Source organism: Mycteria americana, chromosome 1 (assembly GCF_035582795.1).
Source record: "Mycteria americana isolate JAX WOST 10 ecotype Jacksonville Zoo and Gardens chromosome 1, USCA_MyAme_1.0, whole genome shotgun sequence".
In the NCBI taxonomy this organism is placed as follows: Eukaryota; Metazoa; Chordata; class Aves; order Ciconiiformes; family Ciconiidae; genus Mycteria; species Mycteria americana.
The window spans coordinates 17,061,143-17,081,803 of record NC_134365.1 but is presented as its reverse complement, the minus strand read 5'-3'; the positions used below and the strand labels follow the sequence as shown (position 1 = coordinate 17,081,803).

The 20,661-nt window shown below is 44.9% G+C and overlaps 1 protein-coding gene across 1 annotated transcript in view; it reads right to left on the bottom strand.

The window, feature by feature from the left end:
- Nucleotides 1-11,997: 11,997 nt before the first annotated feature.
- The window catches only part of ABCD2 (ATP binding cassette subfamily D member 2), a 48,504-nt gene continuing 39,840 nt past the window's right edge, over nucleotides 11,998-20,661 (bottom strand). Inside the window, exons 8-10 of the mRNA XM_075492061.1 lie at nucleotides 19,919-20,003; nucleotides 19,056-19,181; nucleotides 11,998-16,435 (exon numbers count right to left, since the gene is read on the bottom strand). Coding sequence (XP_075348176.1) covers nucleotides 16,225-16,435; nucleotides 19,056-19,181; nucleotides 19,919-20,003 — 422 coding nt within the window. The 3' untranslated portion in view covers nucleotides 11,998-16,224. The remainder of the gene's footprint in view (nucleotides 16,436-19,055; nucleotides 19,182-19,918; nucleotides 20,004-20,661) is intronic.

The following is a 20,661-nucleotide window of genomic DNA, read 5'->3' as shown; positions in this document are numbered from 1 at the left end:
TAGCCTGCATACTTTTAACTGGGAGAGTTACGAGTCCATGCTTTTTCTCCTTAGGAAACAAACAAACTCCTGAGAAATAAAATCAAACCCAGCAATTCAAAGCAAATTTATACTTCACTATGACTAAACCAGGAGCAATAAGAGACTCTGGCAGCTGCATAAAGGCCAGGTTTATGGCCTCATGCAAGGAGGAGAGTGTGTAGCTGTATTTTCATGGCACCCAGAAGCAGGTAAGGTCCCTGCTGCCACCAAGGGCCTGCTGCTCTGCCCTCCCCAGTCTGGCACGGTGGCTTTTTGTTTTAAAAGGAAGAAGAAGTCACCAACCCTACCTTTCAAACTGAGTGGTGCTGAGATGCCTTTACACCAGCGCAAGGAGAGAGCAAGCCCCACTCAGCTCTGCCTGGCAGCCGTTCAAGCCTCCTTCGTCTGCTTGCTCCACACGTCAAACCAGAGGTACTGCCAGGTTCTAGGGAAGAAAACCCCACATCTTAAAAAATAGAGCTGTGTCAACGCCAGTTTGGGAGGGTTAGGTTTCCCCAGGGGAAACCTTTTCCCACCTGACACTGGGCCCACTCAGGAAGGTTCAGCAAGGGTGAGGCGAGCTGCAGGCAAGAAAGAAGAGTCCAGCTGTGCTTTAAGGATAACTTCTGCAGGAGCAAACAAATGGCATCTACTTAAAAACTGTTACAGACGAAAGATTTTTTTTCCCAGACTGTCCATCTGTTCCTAGTTATGGTTTTGTTCTGCGTTTTCAGTGAGCATATAATTACCATGAATTATATAGCAGAACAGGGTGTGTATAAGGCACACCTTGAACAAGCTGGTTCCCATTGGCTTGAGCAATGGCTTGAGAGGTGCTGTTTCCCAAGCACGGGTTCCAAATCCACGGTCTGGGAGGCCTGTGTGGAAAACTGTCTTGTTTTAAAACTTTAAAAAGTGACATATCATACCTCCTGCAACTTTGACAGTGCTCTCTGTAGCACTAACCATAGCCGCTCCTTATAGCAAACACAGAAACATTAAAGCTCACAAATTAGAACAATATTAATACAGATACAGATATTCACTGTCAATCATTTTCAGTAGACATCTAATAAATCCTTCTGTTCATGTTTGGTCAGGGAAAAGTACCCATCTTGCAGATTTTGAGCCATCACCGTATTTTGGTTTAGCCCTTAGATTATTCTGTTACAGAAGTCTTTCATGAAGGCATCCTTGAAGGCTTCAACATGCAAGGTGATTTTAAAATGATGATGCTATCAAAAACTAAAGCAAAGAGCAAATCATTGACTGAAATGCTCAGTAGCAGAGCATGCTGGTAGAGTGAGCTCACCTGACTGGAAATCAGTGCTGTTGCGCAAACCAAAATATGAAGTAACTGATTATCATTATAGGCACAGGACTAAAATATATAGGAAATATATGTTGATACTTAGTCTTCCTATTTACTTATTTTTGCATAGACCTGCTCAGTGTAATTTCCCAGTTAGGCTGATACAGCAGTGATTTAGAAATTTGTCTGAGAACTTGTTACAGTTACTATTTGTGCTCCTTGCTGACAAAGCAAAATGCAGCAAATCCAACCTGCTACCTATGCAGCAGTTAGCTCGGGTGGTAGATGGGGGGGCAAGACATGAAGAAGGCCTGGAGCTCCAGACAGAGGATTTCCAGACTGATTTCCAGTCCAGTACCTGTCACTACTGGAGTTAAGGTTTTCAGATTGAAGATCTTAAGTCAGTTTTTGTGCTCTGAATTAGCCTATTTACCTGGTAAAACAGTGACCACATTTTACTGCTTGATGAACTGTGGGACAAAGCCCTTCCTCACTTTCCTTTTTGTTCAAGCTGAAGTGCATGACGTACATGCAGGCCTGGAAGCAGGAAATGTGTCCAACTGAACTGTGAAACTCCCTGCCACGAGATACCATCAGACCAAAACCCCCAGTGACATTCAGAGGAGACCAAGGTCTTCCTATGTCCTTGTGCGAGGTTCTCCTTGGTTGTACAAGCAGCCGAGTGGTGCTAGTGGCCTGTACTTTGCAATGCAAAGTGATGATTAACAATGATGAATAAACCCTTCACATACCAAAGTCCAAGCCACGTAGTGAATAACTGGGATTATAGGAAACTTCCCCTACGGGCAAATTTTTATATAATTGTCCACTACGCGTACCTGTTCATGCAGCTTCTGAACTGTCTTTCAAACTCAAGCTAAACCACTCAGACATTGATTAAATTCAGTGCAGCAGCTCATTCACCTGGCAAACCCTCTTGCCATCCACGGAAGGTTTGGTCTGCAGTTGAGTAGAAACCACAGGAATTGACATAATACCGCTTTCGGCTGAGGAGGCAGTTCCTGCCTCACCTTGGCCAGGCAGCCTGTGTGGGCAGCCATTTCATTAGAAAGACAGGGTTGGCCACGAAAGCCTTTGTGCTGCCTTTTCCCTCTAACCCCTAAGCTGGGAGGCAACAGGAACAATCAATGAGTGTTGCCTAAGGCCTGTAGACCCAGAATCCAGCTACAATCTAATACACATTAATATCCATCACTATCTAATTCACTGTTCGGTCTTCAGCATAACTACATGTATTTCTCTAGAATGCTCAGTTAATAATTCTTAATTATACAGGCCTTCCTGTATATTTTCTAACTGAACTACTACTTACAGTATTTCTTTTAACCTGTGGATCATGTTCTTTCAAATGAATCTGAACCTTAACCTGTGTTACTGTCATCGGCCACGTGCTGAGCTACCTTCTGTTACCCAGCACGTTTTATAAATTGATTTTTGGATGGCAAATACTATGATTTTTGTACTATGACACAAACCCCTTTTTAGTTACTAATAAAATCTTGTGAAATCTTTTCTGGGAGGACCGAAATTTTCCAGGCTTGACTCAGTTCAAAGGTATACACATAAAAGAAAAAAAAATCTTTTTGTTTGGTTTTGTTAGATGACATAGATAAAGACAAAATATTTTTTTATTTTATAAAACATCAGTTTTGCCAGTTCCTGTAATTTTATCAAGAATTTCAAAGATTTGATGTTTTCCATAAAGCCAAAGCTTCTGCACACCCATAATTATGCAAGAGTAAATTCCTTCTGGATTAATAAGAAAGTATCCAGCATTCATATTCCAAAGAAAATAAGAAAATTTAGATTAGCCACATCCTAAAGGCTCAGCAAAGATAACAATCCAATATTTGTTGTTTTGCAAAAATATCACTATTTTTAAGCAAAGCTGCTTTAGGTGGGGCATTAGCAAACATGAAACTTTGCTCCATTCTTCCTCATGTAAGTATCAGAAATGTTTGAACTCTGTCATTGGAAATGGATTATGCAAGTCGTCCCCAGCACGTAGCACCTAGTTTTGAAGCATGAAGAAACAGGTTTGAATCAGCAGGGAAATAGTACTGAAATATCTCTCAGTAAGAACAGGCAGGGAAACATTTCGTCACCTTCCGTAACTCGTAGGTCCAGCTGGCTGCGGCATGTGCGGCAGCGCTCCTCAGAAAACACATTTTCCACGTTTATTTACGCAATATATGTGGCATGCCTTGACAGCCGTATCAAGGCAGTGTCTACGGGATGCAGAGGGAAGACTATGCCGAAAAGGCACAAACACCATAAAACTTTACCCACGTATTTCCCAGGCTGCAGCAACCAGCAGTTTAGGAACATTCCGGTGTTGCCATTGCATTCAGGACACGTGTTTGATAATCACCGGGGGACATACATAACTAAAGATGTATGTGGGTGTAACAGTGCCGGCAACGTTGAGCGGTGCTGCATCCACATGAGGCATAACAATAGCTCTCAAAAATCTTGATTACGGTGAAAATAAAGAGTAGTTTCACATCCACGTGAGCTGGTTGGCGATCTACCAACAGCCTTCACGCACTGCTTTGTGTCTCACCCCCACAAGAGCCACCCAGTTTGGCTATTCTCCTACTCCGGGGACAGAGTCCCCTCCTCAGGGCAACGGGGAGCTGGCTGCTGTGGGTCCTCGTGTCAGCACATGCCACACACAAAGCATTAGGTGACCCTCGCAGTCTGTCCCTGTGCCCCACATGCTCATCACGCTTCCCAGTGGACCCAGGTGGGTGGCCTGGGACGAGTGTTTTCTGGCATGACAGGAGGATGCTGGAAGTGCTGGTGGCCAGGTAGAGAAACCATAGCATGCCAGAAACACATTCCTGTGCTCATGGTTGGATGTGGTCAGAGGTTCCTGAAGGCATCTGGTGTCCCATAAGGACCAGGGGTTTAAAATGTTCTACAAGTGGGTTAAAAAAGCAGCATTTAAACCATCTTTGGCCTGTACAATGCTGGCTAACATTCCGTGGTCTAGGGGCTTGAAGTCAGCCTGGTTCTAACAATTTGCTAGAGGTGGGCAGCAACTCCCCTGGCTGTGGGCAGGCTCTTTTGGGGTGGAAATGTGGTCTCTCGGCAGTGGGAGGAGTGGTTTTCCAGCTGCTCCACCTCACCCTTGCAGTTGGTTAGGGAGCGAGTCCTGGCTGGCAGTCCCACCCCTCTGCTCTAGCTGGGGAGCGGCTCCTCAGTCTCATTCTTGCTTGACTTCATGGCAGCCTTTGCACAACCCCTGGAACTACTGCCAGGCACCTCTGTTATGTGAACGCCCCCAGAGCTCTTAGGTACTCAGCTTGAAACAAACTTCAAAGATGCGCTGCTTCTGGTCTTCAAAAGGAAGTTGCTGCTGCCCCCAGAGGGAAGCATTCCCTGGCTTCCCTCCGCCCTGGCTTTCCCTTTCCTCTGCAGCACTGCTCGCTTTTCTCTCCTCTGATGTGCAGCTGCCCTTTCAGCCTCCGAGCCCTTCACCTCACCTCATCGGTGTGAGGCAGAGACTAATGTATTCCTCCTTCCCCAGTCGTTTCCGCCACGGCAAGGGGCTTTAGCAGAGAGGCAGGGTGCGCTGGCAAGGCTTCCTCGCCCAGAAGCCCTGCAGAAGGACACCCCGCTATTCCTGCTGGCCTCTGCCCCGCTCCTTGGCTGGGGCCGGGGGGACGTGGCGTTTGGGGACGCCAGGCTGGCAGCCGTGTTTGCAATACAGAACAAACATTTCAGCTGAAAGGGGCCGGGGGGACTAAGCTGTTTTCTCAGCAAAGCCAGTTCTCACTTTTTTTATTAGAAATCTCCTCACAGTCGGATTTTTTTCCCCCCTGGAATTCCAGTTCAGTGGAGGTAAATAAAGAGGAGAAGGTCATGGCCTTTTTAAAAAATAGAATACATAAAAGCAACCTGTTTCTAACTTCACGGCCAGAGAGTAAAGCCTGAAAATATGAACCACAGGCAAAGCCAAATGCAAAGCGGTGCCGTGGGTGTGTATGCCAGCTAGGCACTGCCAGCGTTGTGTGACACCCCCTGTCCCGGGGACCTTCCCCAGCACCTCTTCTTGAGCAAGACAGCCTTGAGCGTAAGCAATTGTGCTCAAAACTCAGTGAATAAAAAGAAGCACAAACACAAGGGGAAAAACCCCCTAGATTCTCCAAAAGATCCAACCCCCTTATTTCACCATGGAGGGATCGGGTTGGGAACATGCCCCTCTAATCCTGTCTGTCGTCTTCAAATTCTCCGGTCCATGGACAGACAGGCAGCGTCAGTGATCCGTGCAGTGGCAACCTGTCTGAAAGTGAGCTCTGACAGTCTCGGATCTGCTTTCTCTGGGAGCCTCTCTGGGCTAACCTCTTCAAAGTGCAGGAGGGAAGCACCATCTGCCTGCTGGATCAGGGGAAGAGTGAATGAGATTTAATTAAGATGATTTTTGCCCTCCAGCCGGGTTGTTTAAAAATTAATTTTAGTTCTCCTACCCCTTCAATTAAACTCGTAAGCTAGAGAGAGCAATGCACCCTGAAATATTGATTCTGCCTCTCGGATGGCAGTGCCCTACGTTTGCGGGTGCTCAGCCCATGAGCGAATGCCTGGGATGGTTGCTGCCCTGCCGCACTGCGCACGGGAGGAATGATCAAGGTGCTGGTTTGGATTAGAGGCAGAGTTTGACATGAATCCTTTAATTTCTTTTAAATGCACCATGATTCATTATCTAAGGCAGGATCCCATATCAGGTGCAAGAAGAAAGCTTTGTAAGAGGCAAGCTGAGGTTGTTTGATCAAAGCTATGCCCCAGGCAACATGAGAGCGCTTCCCAGCCTACTACAGCTGGTTTCTGTAAAGGCGGACAGCACCGGCGCGAGTGCTGGAATTGACTGGAAGGAAACTTAATGTGTTTCATTTTTTTCCCCCAACATTTTTTCCCCCCTCAGCCTATCAGTCATGTCAGTCCTACACAACAAGGCATAACTAAAGGCCAAAATCAATTCCGCTTTCATCTACACCTGCAAAGCTTACATCACCTTCACTGAAGGCTTCCTAAGTGTGGCAGATGAGCATTCAGCTAGTAAAACGTCAGCCTGGCAGAGATAAAGTCATGAAACTCTTGGGAAATGCTGTGGTTACTGAGCCCTGCCCATAGCGGCACTGATCAGGATGCGGATCTGCTCCAATTAAGTAATGCGGCATGCAAACAATGGGGAAAAGAATTTGGGAGGAATTTAGGATCTGTGAATAGTTTCGACTTCAGGTCTCAACGTATTGCATAGTCAGTCATTCAGTATATTCCATGCCATATTACATAGCCAGTCACTTCCAAGAGCTGCTGAGCACCTTAAAATTATATTCATACAAAACAAACCCTTCAGTGCCTTCATGACGTTAAGGATCATGTTGTTATTTTATGTGTTGTGCCTGAAAGTAATGGCAATTTCTTAGCACACTAATAGCAAAAGGAGTTGTGTATGTCATCATCAGAACACACTGTCAATAATCTTTACAGAGGATGCTTGCCAATAAAACTACTCTAGCTATCCTGCGAAGGGAGCAAGCCTGGCTCCGGGGCAAACCTTGGCACTGCTACACTGATATGAGTCTGCAAACTCAGCAGTAACATAGGTTCTTGCAAGTTCCTCTCTAATAATCTAATCAGCGTCATTAAGGAAACCTTTTAAGAATAGCTAGAGATGCCTGGTGACTCTAAGCTTCATGGACCAAACATTTGTTTTGTTTAGTTTCCCTGACGTGCCCTGCATTTCACCAGGAATAAATTTGGCTCGGCTGCTCAACATGGTGTTCAACTTGGCGTCACCTTTCTTTCCTGCCAGAAGCCCACTGGACTGGAGTTTTAGCAGCACTTTCCAAACAGGATTGCTGAGACTCAGCATTACACTTGGAACAGGAAATCGGAGCCTATAAGACCGCACAAAAGCTTGCGTATTTGTGCCTGAATCTGGTGCTCAGCCAACTGCAGGAGAAACGGATTGAGGTAAATGAAGCAAGACATAGGTTGTGAAGAGCTCTCCCAGCTCTTAAGTATTCCTGCATGCTGATGAAGTGCACTTGTAGGGAAACTCCAAGACCGTAAGGTCTCCACAGCATGCGGCAGAGCTGTGTTCTTGCCCCCACCCGAGCCTGCTGTGGATGAGGACTCAGCTTCAAGTGCAACAAAGCAACCAGTTTCTGCTCACGCATGCCTCATTCTTCAGGAGAGTGTGCAGCCATGCCTCTCTGCCTCCACGCACAGGAAATCGAAAAAAACTTGAAAGGATCGTGACAGTCAGGTGGGATTAGAGCACAAACCCAGGTTATGGCCAGTTTAAGACCTGTTTGGGCTGGTGGATGCAGACAGCAGAGGTCTTCTGCCCATGCTCCAGGCTGGCACGGCAGGAGCCTGCTCTGATCTGAAGGCAGCCCAGCACTGCATTTAGTGCAGCCCAGCGTCGTGTTCAGCCTGGCACTGGGTAACGCAGGGCAGCTCCTGCGTGAAGAAGCGCCTTTTCGAGGTGGGCAACGCGGGCTAAACGTGCTTTCATGGGTGCTGGGGCAGGGCAGCTTGGGTCTGTCTGTACTTGCCCACCTATGAATGCAGGAAAAGAGCTGGAGAGACTAGTCCTTCATGGCTCCAGGTCTTCAGGCCTTTCCTCCCAAACTCAGAAGCAGCTTTTCTCTGCAGTGGCATTCAGCATGCTGGCTGAGTTGTCCAGGAAAGCACGAGGCACTGCAGCCCTGCTGACTCTTGCTGCACTGGAGTTCCCGCATTCATAATGACCCGTCGGCCAGGAGGGGCTGTTTTGGCACCTCCTAACACAAGCCACACATGCCATCGAACAACGCCCTGTGCCAAACAGGCACTTTCTGCTGGAGCACCCCAGCACCCATCAGAAGGAAAACCTGTCCTGGCTTCATTCGAGCCTGAATTTGTCTACTTCCAACTTCTGCATCTCATTTATGCCTCTTGCAGCAGCGTAAGGCTCTGAATTAGCAAAGTAAACACACATCTTCAAGCATGGCTTTAACAAAACAAAGCAAAACACTTTGAACATGGCCTTACACTTCACAGCAGGCTAGGCAGGTATTTGATGATACACCCCTGAACTATGTCCTAGGTAAGAGCATGCTTTGGCCCATCTGATCCGGTTTGTCTTTAAGGTGCCCCTGGGAACTCTAGCCTCCACGGGAACCTTTTGACAGGCAGAACAGGAGTTAAAACCAAGAGAGTGAGAAGATTGGTTTTTAGGAAATAATCCTTGGTTGGAGGGGAAGGGGTTTGGAAAGGTCGGACCCCATGCCAGTGCAATAACCTCGGGTTTCCCAGAGGCAGTCGGCGGGGCAGAGGAGCAGGCGGTTCGGTGGTGTCCCGCAGGGAGCCGGGCACGCAGCCCTCACCGGCACGGCTCCGTCCTCGCAGGGCAGCCCAGCGTCGGAACAGGGCGAGCGGGTCACAGGAGATCGACAAAGCCAGATCGGATTGATTAAGGGAACATCTAGCAGGCTCATTTTTAAGAAACAGACATTTTTAATACCTTTAAAACTGATGATGCCACCAGGGTTCTTTTCCTGGTTGTTAATTAAAACCTCTCTCAGACAAGCAGTTTTCAGCCCATGACTTGAAAGAGGAATTGAATCTCCCTTCAGAAGTCCCTGGAAGTAAGTCCTTACAAAGGAAGCACAGTCGTTCTCCCAAGCCTCTACTTTCATCTTGGCATGAAATGCATTAATCACTCTTTTTTTTTCACCCATAATAATGTAAGCAAGAAGAGTCTAATAAACAGAGTCTTCATCCTCTGATGCTCAACAATGAGCCATATGGCACATACATAAGTGAAGATTAGCGATTAGACAGGGGTTGAATTCCCTGTAACATGATTACAGTACAAAAATAGGCTAGCAAGAGACTGCAACAGCACCTCCTTGTATGCTCGTTTTGCACTAGCAAGGAAATGGGGATTTTCCTCATTTTGCTGCTGTAGCTGCCATTTCATACTGGATATAAAAGTATTTTTGATGAATAGCAGAGCTCAGAGAAGGCACGTCATTATTTGAGACCTGATTATATTTATGGGTTGCCTAGAAATACTCCAAAGAACATTATGAAAGGCAATCGTGTGCTTCTGGTGACCACTTGCTGGGATTAAAAGAGGATTATTTGTTTTTCATGAGTATGAGCTGTGTAACTGTTAAACCACCCTGGCACTGCAGGCATAAACTGATACTGGGATGTGTTTGCTCAGAGCAAGAATGTCCTATTATTATGAGCATACATCTAGCAAAGCCCAGCTTTATCAGTACCTTGCATTAGTACCTTGTTAGCTACCGATCATTTTAGTTGTGCAGACGTTATTTCTTAAGATTTTTCCTAAAGGTGTTTGCTGACTACCTATAAAAAACATCTGCAAGGTCTGGCCATGAGATGCTGAAGGACTTCTCCTGCTCACCCGCACGTTCATGCAGTACGTTTCCTGGGGAGGAGGGCACCAGCACCCGGATGTCTCAGCGCTGCACCCATCCCAGCGGGGACAGAAAGCGGGCCAAAAGGGTGGGAAGGAAGACTTAGTGCAACCCATATAATAAAGATAGAGATCTCCAAACACACCGGCACAGGAAACACCAACTGATAGAGGTGTGTCGCATAAACTTCATGTATTTATAGCACAGTGTGGCTATAATTGAGGAGAACATTTTAACTGAGATACAGAGGACAAGAATATTAGAATTACTGAGTGCAATTTTTTTGGTTGCTTTAAATATTAAACAGGTTGGGTTTGCTTCAGTATCTTGCTTATCATTTATGGTGAGAATAATTTCTACTTCCCAAAGACCCAAACCTTTATGAAAAGCATTATGAATCTGATCTATTTGAAATATACAGCTCTAAAACACAACAAATATAAACTCTCTTTCAAAAACATTTCAATCTAAATAACTTTTATGATAATTTTCATGCTAAAATCAATCAATAAACGAACATTTTTGTTTCTCTTGTTGTTTGCGTATCCTACAAATGGTATGTCAGGGCCAGCTTGTCTCTATATGTTTGATGACAACAGAAGAAAAGTAATGTGCTATTGCATAATTATTTTATGTCCAAGACAGGTTTCATTATTCCCTTTTTCCAACACCTGGGTCCTCCCATGGGCTCTCTTGGACTGGTTTTTCCCAGGCCTCGTCCCAGCCTGGTTTCTCACTGGCGGCTCAGCCCCAGGACCCAGCTGGCTCCTCAGCCCTGCATCAGCCACCATCACAATCTGTTTCTCCCTTTTTTAATTACCTATGTAAAAACAGATTGTTCGTGCACATCAAACTTGCACTGCGTGGGTGCAGTATATTTAATATGTCACTGTTACCCTCTCATAGATGGTCTCACTTACATGAGGTTAAAGACACTAATTTAAAAAATACAAAGCAGGCGCTGCAGAATGAGCCATAATCAGAAATAAGGCCAGCGTAAGGTGTTCTTCCAGATATTCCCCACTTACTAGAAAATTTCACCTGTGGGAACCTTTGAACACCTTTGAACACCGCTGCTCTGAATACTTCCTGAGTCCTTTTTGCTCCCATGATACGAGCCTTGCTGTCCCATCTCTTCTGGGAGTAGTTAACCCTTGGGCAGAGACTCCGGGCTCCAGCGCTTCACAGCGAACACGTGGCGTCAGTCCTCTGGTGGCCTGATCAGAACGCAGGAATGCTCTCCAAAGAGCAGACACCACAGCATGTCTTACCAAAAAAAGTGAAACTCAAGTGCAACCTCGCAGCTCTCAGCTCATCTCCCCCACTACAATATAGCCTGTCTCCTCCTGGTCTGGTGCGTGAGCCCCAGCGGGGTCCTACACCCCCCAGAGACCCCCAAAAATGTATTTCTCATGGCTCGCGTCCTGGACTTTGCTCTCTGTCAGTGCTCTCCCTCTGAGCGGGTGCAGTGGCTGGAAGGGAGGAATGGGAGACAGGCCTTCAGTCACCCACAGGGATCTAGTTCGCAAGTGACCATCATCGCCACGGGCTCCTCAACCGCATGATCCAGGTCCTGTACCTTCACACAGTACCTCACGTCCCCTGCCACACAGCTGGGAAGGGGCTAGACACAAGCCAGCTCTGGGTGCTGAGTCAACTGATGTCCTCATACTCCTGGTAGTCTGAAGGGCTAAAGAGACTGTATTTTTAATCTTAATCCCTAAGAACAAAAACCTCTCCTTTTCTAGGCCAACATGGGCACTTGCTTGTAATATTTGTGACACTGATGCTTTATGCCTAACTTTATCTTACAAAGACCGTAATAACAACCTTTGGGAGTGATGCTGTTGAGGCCACCTGATGTTGCGCTACTGACACCGTCCTCTGGCACACTGCTCGGTGCCCAGCCTCCCTGCAGAACTCCCCAGCAAGTGGTGGCAGCTCTTGTCACCTTCCTGTCATGAACCAGGTCCACGCGGAAGTGGATGGGCATGAGACACGAGAAACCTCACAGCAGCCTTTCATGCCAGCCTGATCTAGGAATGAAACGCTTGTTTTAACTTGCAAACACGCAACATCCACCCCAAGCTTTCCTACCCCATCACAGACGAGGGATGGGAAGGGGCTCCCAGAGCACACACAGGCAGGTTCTGACTGCTTTGTGAATGATTCATAAGGAACACTGTAAACTCAAAGTAAATGCAACATGTTTTATTTGAGGTTGGAATAAATTACAACTGTAAAGCATAATTTATTGCTTTATAAATTGTCTGCTCTTAAAAGGCATTAATATCAAACATAAAGACACATTCGATTAGCAGTTCAGTTCTCTTAAGCTTCATGAACAGCTCAGTAGGGGGATTTCATTCTATATACAATTGAAATCTCTGATCACAGGCTCAAACTTGACTTTGACATGCATTATCATCATTCAGACATATTGAGGGGACTGTAGGTGTGTTCATTTGCTTTAGGATATAATTTTTATTGCAATTTTCCCTAAAATATCCCATTGAATACCCAGTCCTTCATTCCTCACTCGAATACAAAGCCCACTGGTTTCAAAAATTCCTTTAAAAGATATGTGGGGTTTCCTACCCCTGCAGAAGGAGAGCTTCCAAGTCTAAACCAGGAAAGAGTCTGGTCCCAAAACCAAGTGAAAAACAAACTCCTCCTAGGTTAAAATACTGAAATCCCATGCACAAAAAATGTGTCCTCCCATTCTGAAGATTCTTGAAAAAAATCCTAGCATTATCTGAATGAACTGATGTGGATAATTCATATTTTTATTGTACAGTTACTCCATGCCTGAGACTGGTATGAGTTTTGCTCAGCACTCGTGCTCCTCTAGGATGTAGACCCAGGCAAGTCCAGTCTGCCCCGAGCGCTGGGGGATGAGAGGGTGCTCAGAGGAGGCTAGGTGCACGGAGCACTTTGCAGGATCCAGCCCTGAATGCATAGATGCTGTGACACAACCAGCTAGATATGACAGGCAGAAGGAAGGCCACAAAGTCACTTCCTCGGCCTCCCGGGAAGTCATAGCTCCTGAACGCTAGAAAGGGAGTGAACATTGATGAGCAGCTCTCATTGCACCACCAAAAAGGATGCCACCAAGGCATCCTGCCCTGCTCTGACCCTCTCGCACTGCCTCGAGAGCCAAGTGCTACCCATGCCTCTGCTCCAGAACAGCATCTCCCCGAGCTACTCCCTCAGCGGGGAGCGTGCACCTCTGCTCATGCTTTCGTGGCTTGGTCCGAAGCAGCACAAAATGAGCTGGCTTATGCCCTGTACTGCACCCGAGGTAAAACTCCAGAAACAGAACCAGAGACTCCCGTCTCAATTACCCCTTGGAACAACTCAGAAAACTTGCAGAGAAAATCTCCAGGGCAGCTTCTCTTCCAGCCACAAAACTAACTTTAAAAATAATGAGCCACCAGTACACAGAATCCTAAAACTGGCTTGGTATTACTCAGAAAGTTCCTATTTAGAGAAGGGTTTCTTCTTATACCAGCCTCTAATGTTCTTGTCATGCCTACACGAATGTAAACAGCTGAGTGAGATGCTAGGATATTTTACGCGGTGTTACTGAATGGGAATGGTTAAGTTTATTACTTTAATAATTTCTTAAAAGAAATAGGTATCAACCTTCAAGGAAAATACTATTACATTGATCCTGGTACGATTTCAGTTTTCACTAAAATTTCATCAGTAATGTACATATCTTTTGTATGTTATATGCACAATCTCATTTAAAAAAAACAGCATACAAACTTTCTTCTTCCAAACATGGTTTCCATAGAAGATGCGTTTCTGTTGTGCCGTGAGGGACGGCCAGCTTCGATCTCTGCGAGGTGGTACAGCAGATTTCAGGTGCTGCACTTGCCCATAATGGCTCCCAAGAGGTCAAGCGCCACGGCAGAGCTTTGGTGGGAGGCTGGGAGTGTGCAGGGCCGTATCTGCAGCTGTGCTGAATTGGGCCAATTGTTCAGCACTTTTCAGTGTCCTCCTCGTTCACGGACTGGACAGCCCTGTTTTAGCTCCCAGCCATATGGTAAAGTGCTTAACGGAGAGGTGGGGAACACTAATGCCCCTTCCTCCACCTCAGCTCCTGCCTTGGGAGAGGCTTGTGGAAAGCTGGCTTTGCAGCTGCTTTGCGCTAGCAGAAGGATACATTGCAGCTGGGCCAAGGGCATGCATATGGTGCATGCCTGATTCATCACCATCTTAGAGAAACATAACTCAGAAATGTGCAAGCCTTTAAAATCATCAGTCATCTCATTTATGCTCACCGAGAGCAGATTCTTGGCTGACTTCTTTTTTTCCTTAGCAGTTCTGAATTTTTCTTTGAAGATGAGAAGGAGGAAAGCTAGCCTTCAGGGAGACGGACAAGCAGAGACACTTGCAAATTAAAATGCGTGCACATGTCATCCACCACAGCAGTGACCTCCAGTTTGCACTTTACAACACAACATCTTATTAACTTGAACCTTAATTTCTCATCCCTTTCAAAGATTCCCAAGAGCATTCCTTTCCTTGTCAATGAGATGTCCCAGTGGACTCTACAGAGAAAACTAATGAGAGGAACAAACTGTTGTCACCAGGACAAGTTACAGGGTTACATTCAAGCCACAGACTCTGGAGGAGCAGGACAGGGAGCAGACTTACTCCATTTTCTGGTGCAAGTGCCATACCAAGCAGCAAGACGAGCACACAGTGAGAAGGAAGATGGGCTAATGGTTAGTGCACTGGACTGGGATTTGGCAGATGGAGTTAATTCACCTTCCCCTTGTTCTTGAAGCGATCAGAAAAAGGAAACGGTTTATATTAACTTCAGGGTGCTCAAACATTCCCAGCTCAGCAAATACCCCCAAAATATTTCTCCTCTCTTAACAGTTCTTAACAGCTTATGCATTGCCCCTCTCAGACTAAGCACACCAGACAGAAATCTTCTAAGGAATCACACTTCTAGGAAAAAAAGAACCAACAAACTTCAGGATTGCTACATCTCGGCTAAGGCTCATTTACCCATCTGCAAAGCCTCTTACCGCTCCTGATCTTCACTCCCGAGCTGCCCATTTGCCATGCACTTGCAGTCAGAGAGAGCAGACCAGGAGCTCTTAAATCCATTCACATCTTTATTTCTAATTCACCGGGTTTTGCCTCCAGAAAGGCACTCAGGCCAGCACTGTCTTAGGGGTTTCTGTTCCAAGCACCTTCTGACTGACCGCAGACCAGGCTCCTACTGAACTGAAAAGCAGATGGGACAATCAGTGAATGCATCCGAAAGCAAAGCTGTTAACTGGTGTGATTGCTTACAGGGCGGGCAGTGTTCAGCCACTCTACCAAAATATGGCAGGCATATTAATTAGCAGTTACAAAATGCTCTAACTTTTCACAGACCTTTATAAGTGCTGAGCATTTTAACTGGCAGGACAGCCATGCCTGAGAATTCAGTGTAGTGTTAGAAACTGACATTTTCCTCTCCTACAGTCCTTCCCCTCCCGAAGTGTCTCATGGAACAAAGAAGTGTCTATATTGTGATTTTAGCAATGGAGGAACTGGGTCAGAGATGGATGCCGGCTGGATCAGACCCATGGAGCAGATGAATGACTCAGTCAAGCAAAAATCAAGTCACTTGATGCCAGGCCCGGTGCTCCATCCCCCCCACCAGAGGTTACTAAATAGAGGACATAAATAATCCCCCAAAGGAACTGATGTATCATGAAGGGCAAAGAGCCTCTGAAGCTATGCATAATGGCATAAAGTACAGCACAAGTATATTACATATTTAGCTCTATCCCTGCTTCTTTGCTGTGAGGGCAGTGGGTTGCTCGGGCAGTTGTCTTCTGGTCAGCCTATTACGTTATTTCCTATGGAAATGCAGGTAAAGGTGGGTATGCGATTCAGTAGTAGAACAGGAGTTTGGTTTTACATGGGCTGAAAGAATGTTTCTTATACCCAAATGAGATTTTTGCATGCATCTGCATACTCACCCAGATGCTGCCTCTGCTGTGCTCCATGCCTGAGTTTCATGCCAGGTTTGCTCTGCGTAGCAGGCATATCATATGCACACAGTGACCTGGTACAAGAGCACATTCTGCAGGCCAAGTCTCAGGCAAAAATTCACCTACAAAACCTAAGTGTGTTGGTAGTTTTTTGCAGTGAATCGGGCTTTCACTAGGAACTAACGTAAGCTGCAACGACTAATCTTATCCTCTGTGCACTTGCTTATCTTCTTTTCACAGTTCAACCACTTTCTTCCTTAACACTAAAACGCTAAAGTCTTACATAGCATTCAGAGCATTATTTTCTGCTGGCTGTATTTCTCTATGCTCTAAGCCTCTATCACAATGCATGCAAAGGATAATGGCTGAATTTGTAATGCTTTTAACTAAAAAAATACTTTTAAAAACATAAACCATAAATTATTTATTCCTCTTCGTCCATTGTTTTAAGCACTGAGTCTTCTCCCAAGATTTTACACAGTTCATTCAGTCTCTGCTGCATTTTAGGAATTCCTGCAAGTTGGGATTCCAGTCTCTGTTTTTCCTCACTCAGGGATAAACGGATAGCGGTGTCCAACTGCTCGAAACGCCAGCCGCCTTGTCCATCAAACTGCAGCAAGTGAGTGTGGTACTTCCTGCAGCAGAAATTAAAACATTAGTAATGGCTCAGGGAACAGACGGTTCATTTTCGCACGCAAATTCGGATGTCTGTCTCTCTTTTCAATGGTCCTCTCAGGAAGTTGAGAGTTGTCCAGTTTTGGATCACTGGGCAAGACTTTTTTTCAGTGACTCATAATCCCAGGACACTCTTCTGAAAGGGATTTGGGTATTTCAAAGCCTGTCACCAGGACCTCCCTAGGCCATCTAGTGAAATTCAGCAGCGAGGTGCCAGCTGTAAGCTGTCGGCACTGGTGAGGCCTCCGCAGCTGGGGCGGTCATTGCCTCGAGCAGCCCGCGGGGCCGGGCTCTGAGGCCCTCGCCCGCAGCGACGCTGGCAGCAGCAGGCAGCCGGGCTGTGGAGGGTCCCCTCACCATCTGCTGCCCCTGGCCAAGGTGGTGGCCTCCCTCGTCCCGCCTCCCTCTTAGAAACACTGTCTGTGGCTACCGTTGCCTTTGCTGCAACTCCACCAGACTCCTTTTTCTCCGGGAGCTTGAACAGCAGCAGCAGACAAGGCTCCCTTCTCCCCCAGGAATGCTAGTCCCAGCTTATTTTATTTACCTTGCTTTCTGATAGACATTTTACCTCTTTAGCAGAAAATACATTCAGACAGGCACGGTACACCTGATGCTACTGATGAAACTCTAGTTTCTTCAAATTACACCTCAGTTTGTTCCCCTGCATCTTACAAGGTTAGCTAAAGAAACCTCCAGCCCTAAAACACGGTTCAGTTTGCAAGGGGCCAAAATAAAAAAGTCTGTGTAGGAGTTACAGATCTTTCAGTGAGTATCAGGGTGTGTGCACCGAAAATATTCAAAGGTGTACATGCGGAGTTTGTCAAGACCTGACAAGACATTTATCAGGAGGTGCAAGAGGAAGAGCAGAGTGTTCCCTCAGAGCTGCTGGTATGACTGTGTAATTTATCACTATAAATTACAGAAGATGAGACGCATCATAAAACAGTGCTTATAAATCCCATCCAGGGAACTGTGACAGTTTAATAAGCTCAATAGCTTATGACATGGGACTCAAAAGAGATTCAACTCCAGGCTTATATTCACCCCCTTCTTGCATATTATTCTTTGTGACACCAAACGCTTAACCTAGCCCTCTATTTTTCCCCCACCAAAACCAAAAAAAATCAGGAAGCTAAGATAGCTGATTGAGATGTCCAATGTTTGTGGTCTAGGAAAGTAGCCAGTATTTTGATTAAAAGAGCAAATATTTCCTGGTATAATCTTGAGGAGGAGAAAACAGCCTGTGAACCTGGTTTTTGCCTATGCAGTACAGTCCCTGTGGAAGCATACCTAAGTTAAAGGCATTTGATGCTTATTTCTAAATACTCAGCACTTCTGTTTACTTCTCCAGAACCCCACAAATCACTAGATTTCTGATATTTTCAGTAATACTGTGGAGATTACAAGAACAATCCCAAACCTTCCTGAATAGCACTAGTACTAGGAAACAAGAAATGTTGGTAGGAAACTGAACTCAGAAGATCTTTCTCACAAGTTCTTTTGCATAACTTCCCTCTGCGTCATCATTATTTATGGGTGAGATGCTCTCAAATACCTGTTTTCTTGAGCAGTGGTTTTAAAATAATACCAAACATTAAAAAATTTAAACACTACTTTTTCTTTTTAAGTGTAATTTAAATTATTTTAAAAACAAATGTCTACGTGATTTTTTTTTTTCCTATCAGAATACACATTTTTTCTTAACATTTAGGTCCTGATCCAACAAAAGCCATTTCCACTGTCACCATCTAGACAGAGGAAGGAGGAATGCTGGGGAAACCGTTCTTTTTCAGAGAAGCGGACACCGATACAATTTCTTTCCTTTGAGGCAACAGACTGGTAATGGATTTTTTGTCATCAGTTTAAAAAAAGCAAAGAATCTGACAGTAGAGATCAAGGAGTTCAGAACAAATAGTCTCTGCTAATGTTAGCTTATGCCTTCTTGATCTCCTTTTGCCCTTTAAAGTATTTGGTTGTTTTATGTATTCAGTAACTACATTTATTTCCTTTGAGGGACTCTTCCATACTTAGTACTCCCTCACTAGAATGATGTTTCTCAGAATTCCAATATTTCTTTTTTTAATAGACAATCAAATTTTGAAAGTTCACAAACCTTGCACATACAGAACACAACTGAAGTTAAAACACCAGATGTATTATTCCTATAGAAGAACAAGAGTCGTTTAACTACTTGCCATGTTTCCCATCTTCTCCCTGCACTGGTAAACTTCCTTAGGACAGCTCATGTATCTTGTCACCTTTACAGAATAATCTGGTGATATCTGTTGTGGCTGTGGTGTGGTGGACTAATTAATTGCCCTGTAGGTACCTGCGTGTTGCTATTAATAGTTAATAACTGAAACACATTTTAAAAAAATAAGAGGGAGGAATAAATACGTGTCAAAGAATGAAAAAATCAATGCTAAATGCATTTACATCACTATTATTGTAGACAAGTTATCTTTGAAAGTGCAGTAGATATTGATTAAACAACTGCCCTAGTACGAAGAATAAAGGCCAATCCACTGCCTGTCAGAAAGCTAAAAGCAAGGACCATGATAAATCCCTGAACATACTTACCAAAGGGAAGGTCTGTGTGTTATAGAAAGCAGGGATATCCCAGCAGCTTTTGCAGCTTGGAATATCTTTCCTTCAACATCAATGCTTACAGCACTCGTGCATTCGTCCAGCAATGCATATTTCGGCCTTTCAAAAGCAGATAAAGAACATTACTCTTCTATGTTTTGGACAGTATTCCCATGTACGATGTTTAATTGAAAGAACAACAGAAAGGAGAGAGCTATTTTTGCCAGACAGCTGTCTCTCATCTACAGCTGGAAGCTGGCTACCAACAATACAAAGATTCCATGCATTATTCAGGTACAGAGCCAGGTTCCAGGAAAAATGGGTTTTATTTCCTGGTCCATCTGAGTACACAGTGATCTAACTTCTATGTTCAAGTTTGACCTAGTATTATTCTGTCCTGCCATCAAGTCATGCAGTAGCTACAGCCAACTCAGAAACTTTCTATCCACTGCAATGAATGGACTGGGCTGCCTTTTACTTCTTGCAGTCTCCAAAACCAAAAAGTTTTGCAGCTTGGCTTTCAAACTCCCATAGCCTCTGCAACAGTCCATCAGACTTCTGCAATATTTGTAGGAAAGATGCAGGGAAGATGTTTGTGCCTGAGACGTTAAAGAAAGGAACATCTGGGAAATGTAATGCTATGTTGCCAAAAGCAAAGCTTAATTAAGAAGCACTGCCCAAACTGAAAGCAGCGCTTGTATGAATAAATGACAAGGTATGCGATCCTGTGCAACCATCTAGCAGTACTGCATATTGCATGGAGATTATAGTCTACTACTGCTCAAACTATTACAGCAAACCTGCAAAACTCTTCCTCATTTTCAGATGCTACTTAAAGAACAAATCAAAATGCTTACTTATGGTAAAACATCCGAGCCATGCCCATCCTTTGTTTTTCTCCTCCTGACAAGACATCTTTCCAATCCATGACGGCATCCCAGCCTTTTAAAAAAATGCAAACAGAAGGCGTCAGGACAATGTAAGTTTATGAAGGAAATGCAGCTTCACTTGCAACATCTCTGCAATCTGCAACCAAAACCATAAAGAGCATTGCCATTGCAGAAGAGACAGCTCAGAGCTCTGGATCACATCTTCTGAAATACCTCAATGCCTTTCCACTGGCACTCAATTGGAAAAATGTTCCAAATATCATGTCAATTTTGAAAGTGGAATTTAACCTTCTTGGTCATGTAGGTATTGTCAAAAAACTTTACTTACCATCTCTTTTACCTGTGTATAACTAATCATTTTATTCTGTCATGTTTGTTTTATAGAACAATTTGCTATTCCTTCTTGAAAGCTGTGAGTGGAAATTTAAAAACAAATTCAAAGAAATAAAGCCTAAAAAACATAAAGAGCAGTGCCGGACTCCACTCACTACTGTAGGCAAAGAATAACTGTCAGCAAACTCAACAGAAACACAGATGCAGACACAGGGATGCATTCTGTGTGCACAGACAAGCAGCTAACATACAAAACTGCATACAGACAGGAGGATTTTCTATACAAACTTCCCGCTACCTTGTATTTAGAAATGACCCACAACTGTTATAACACTGGGTATCCTTATTTAATATTCTGCACAGCCTCTAACTGATTT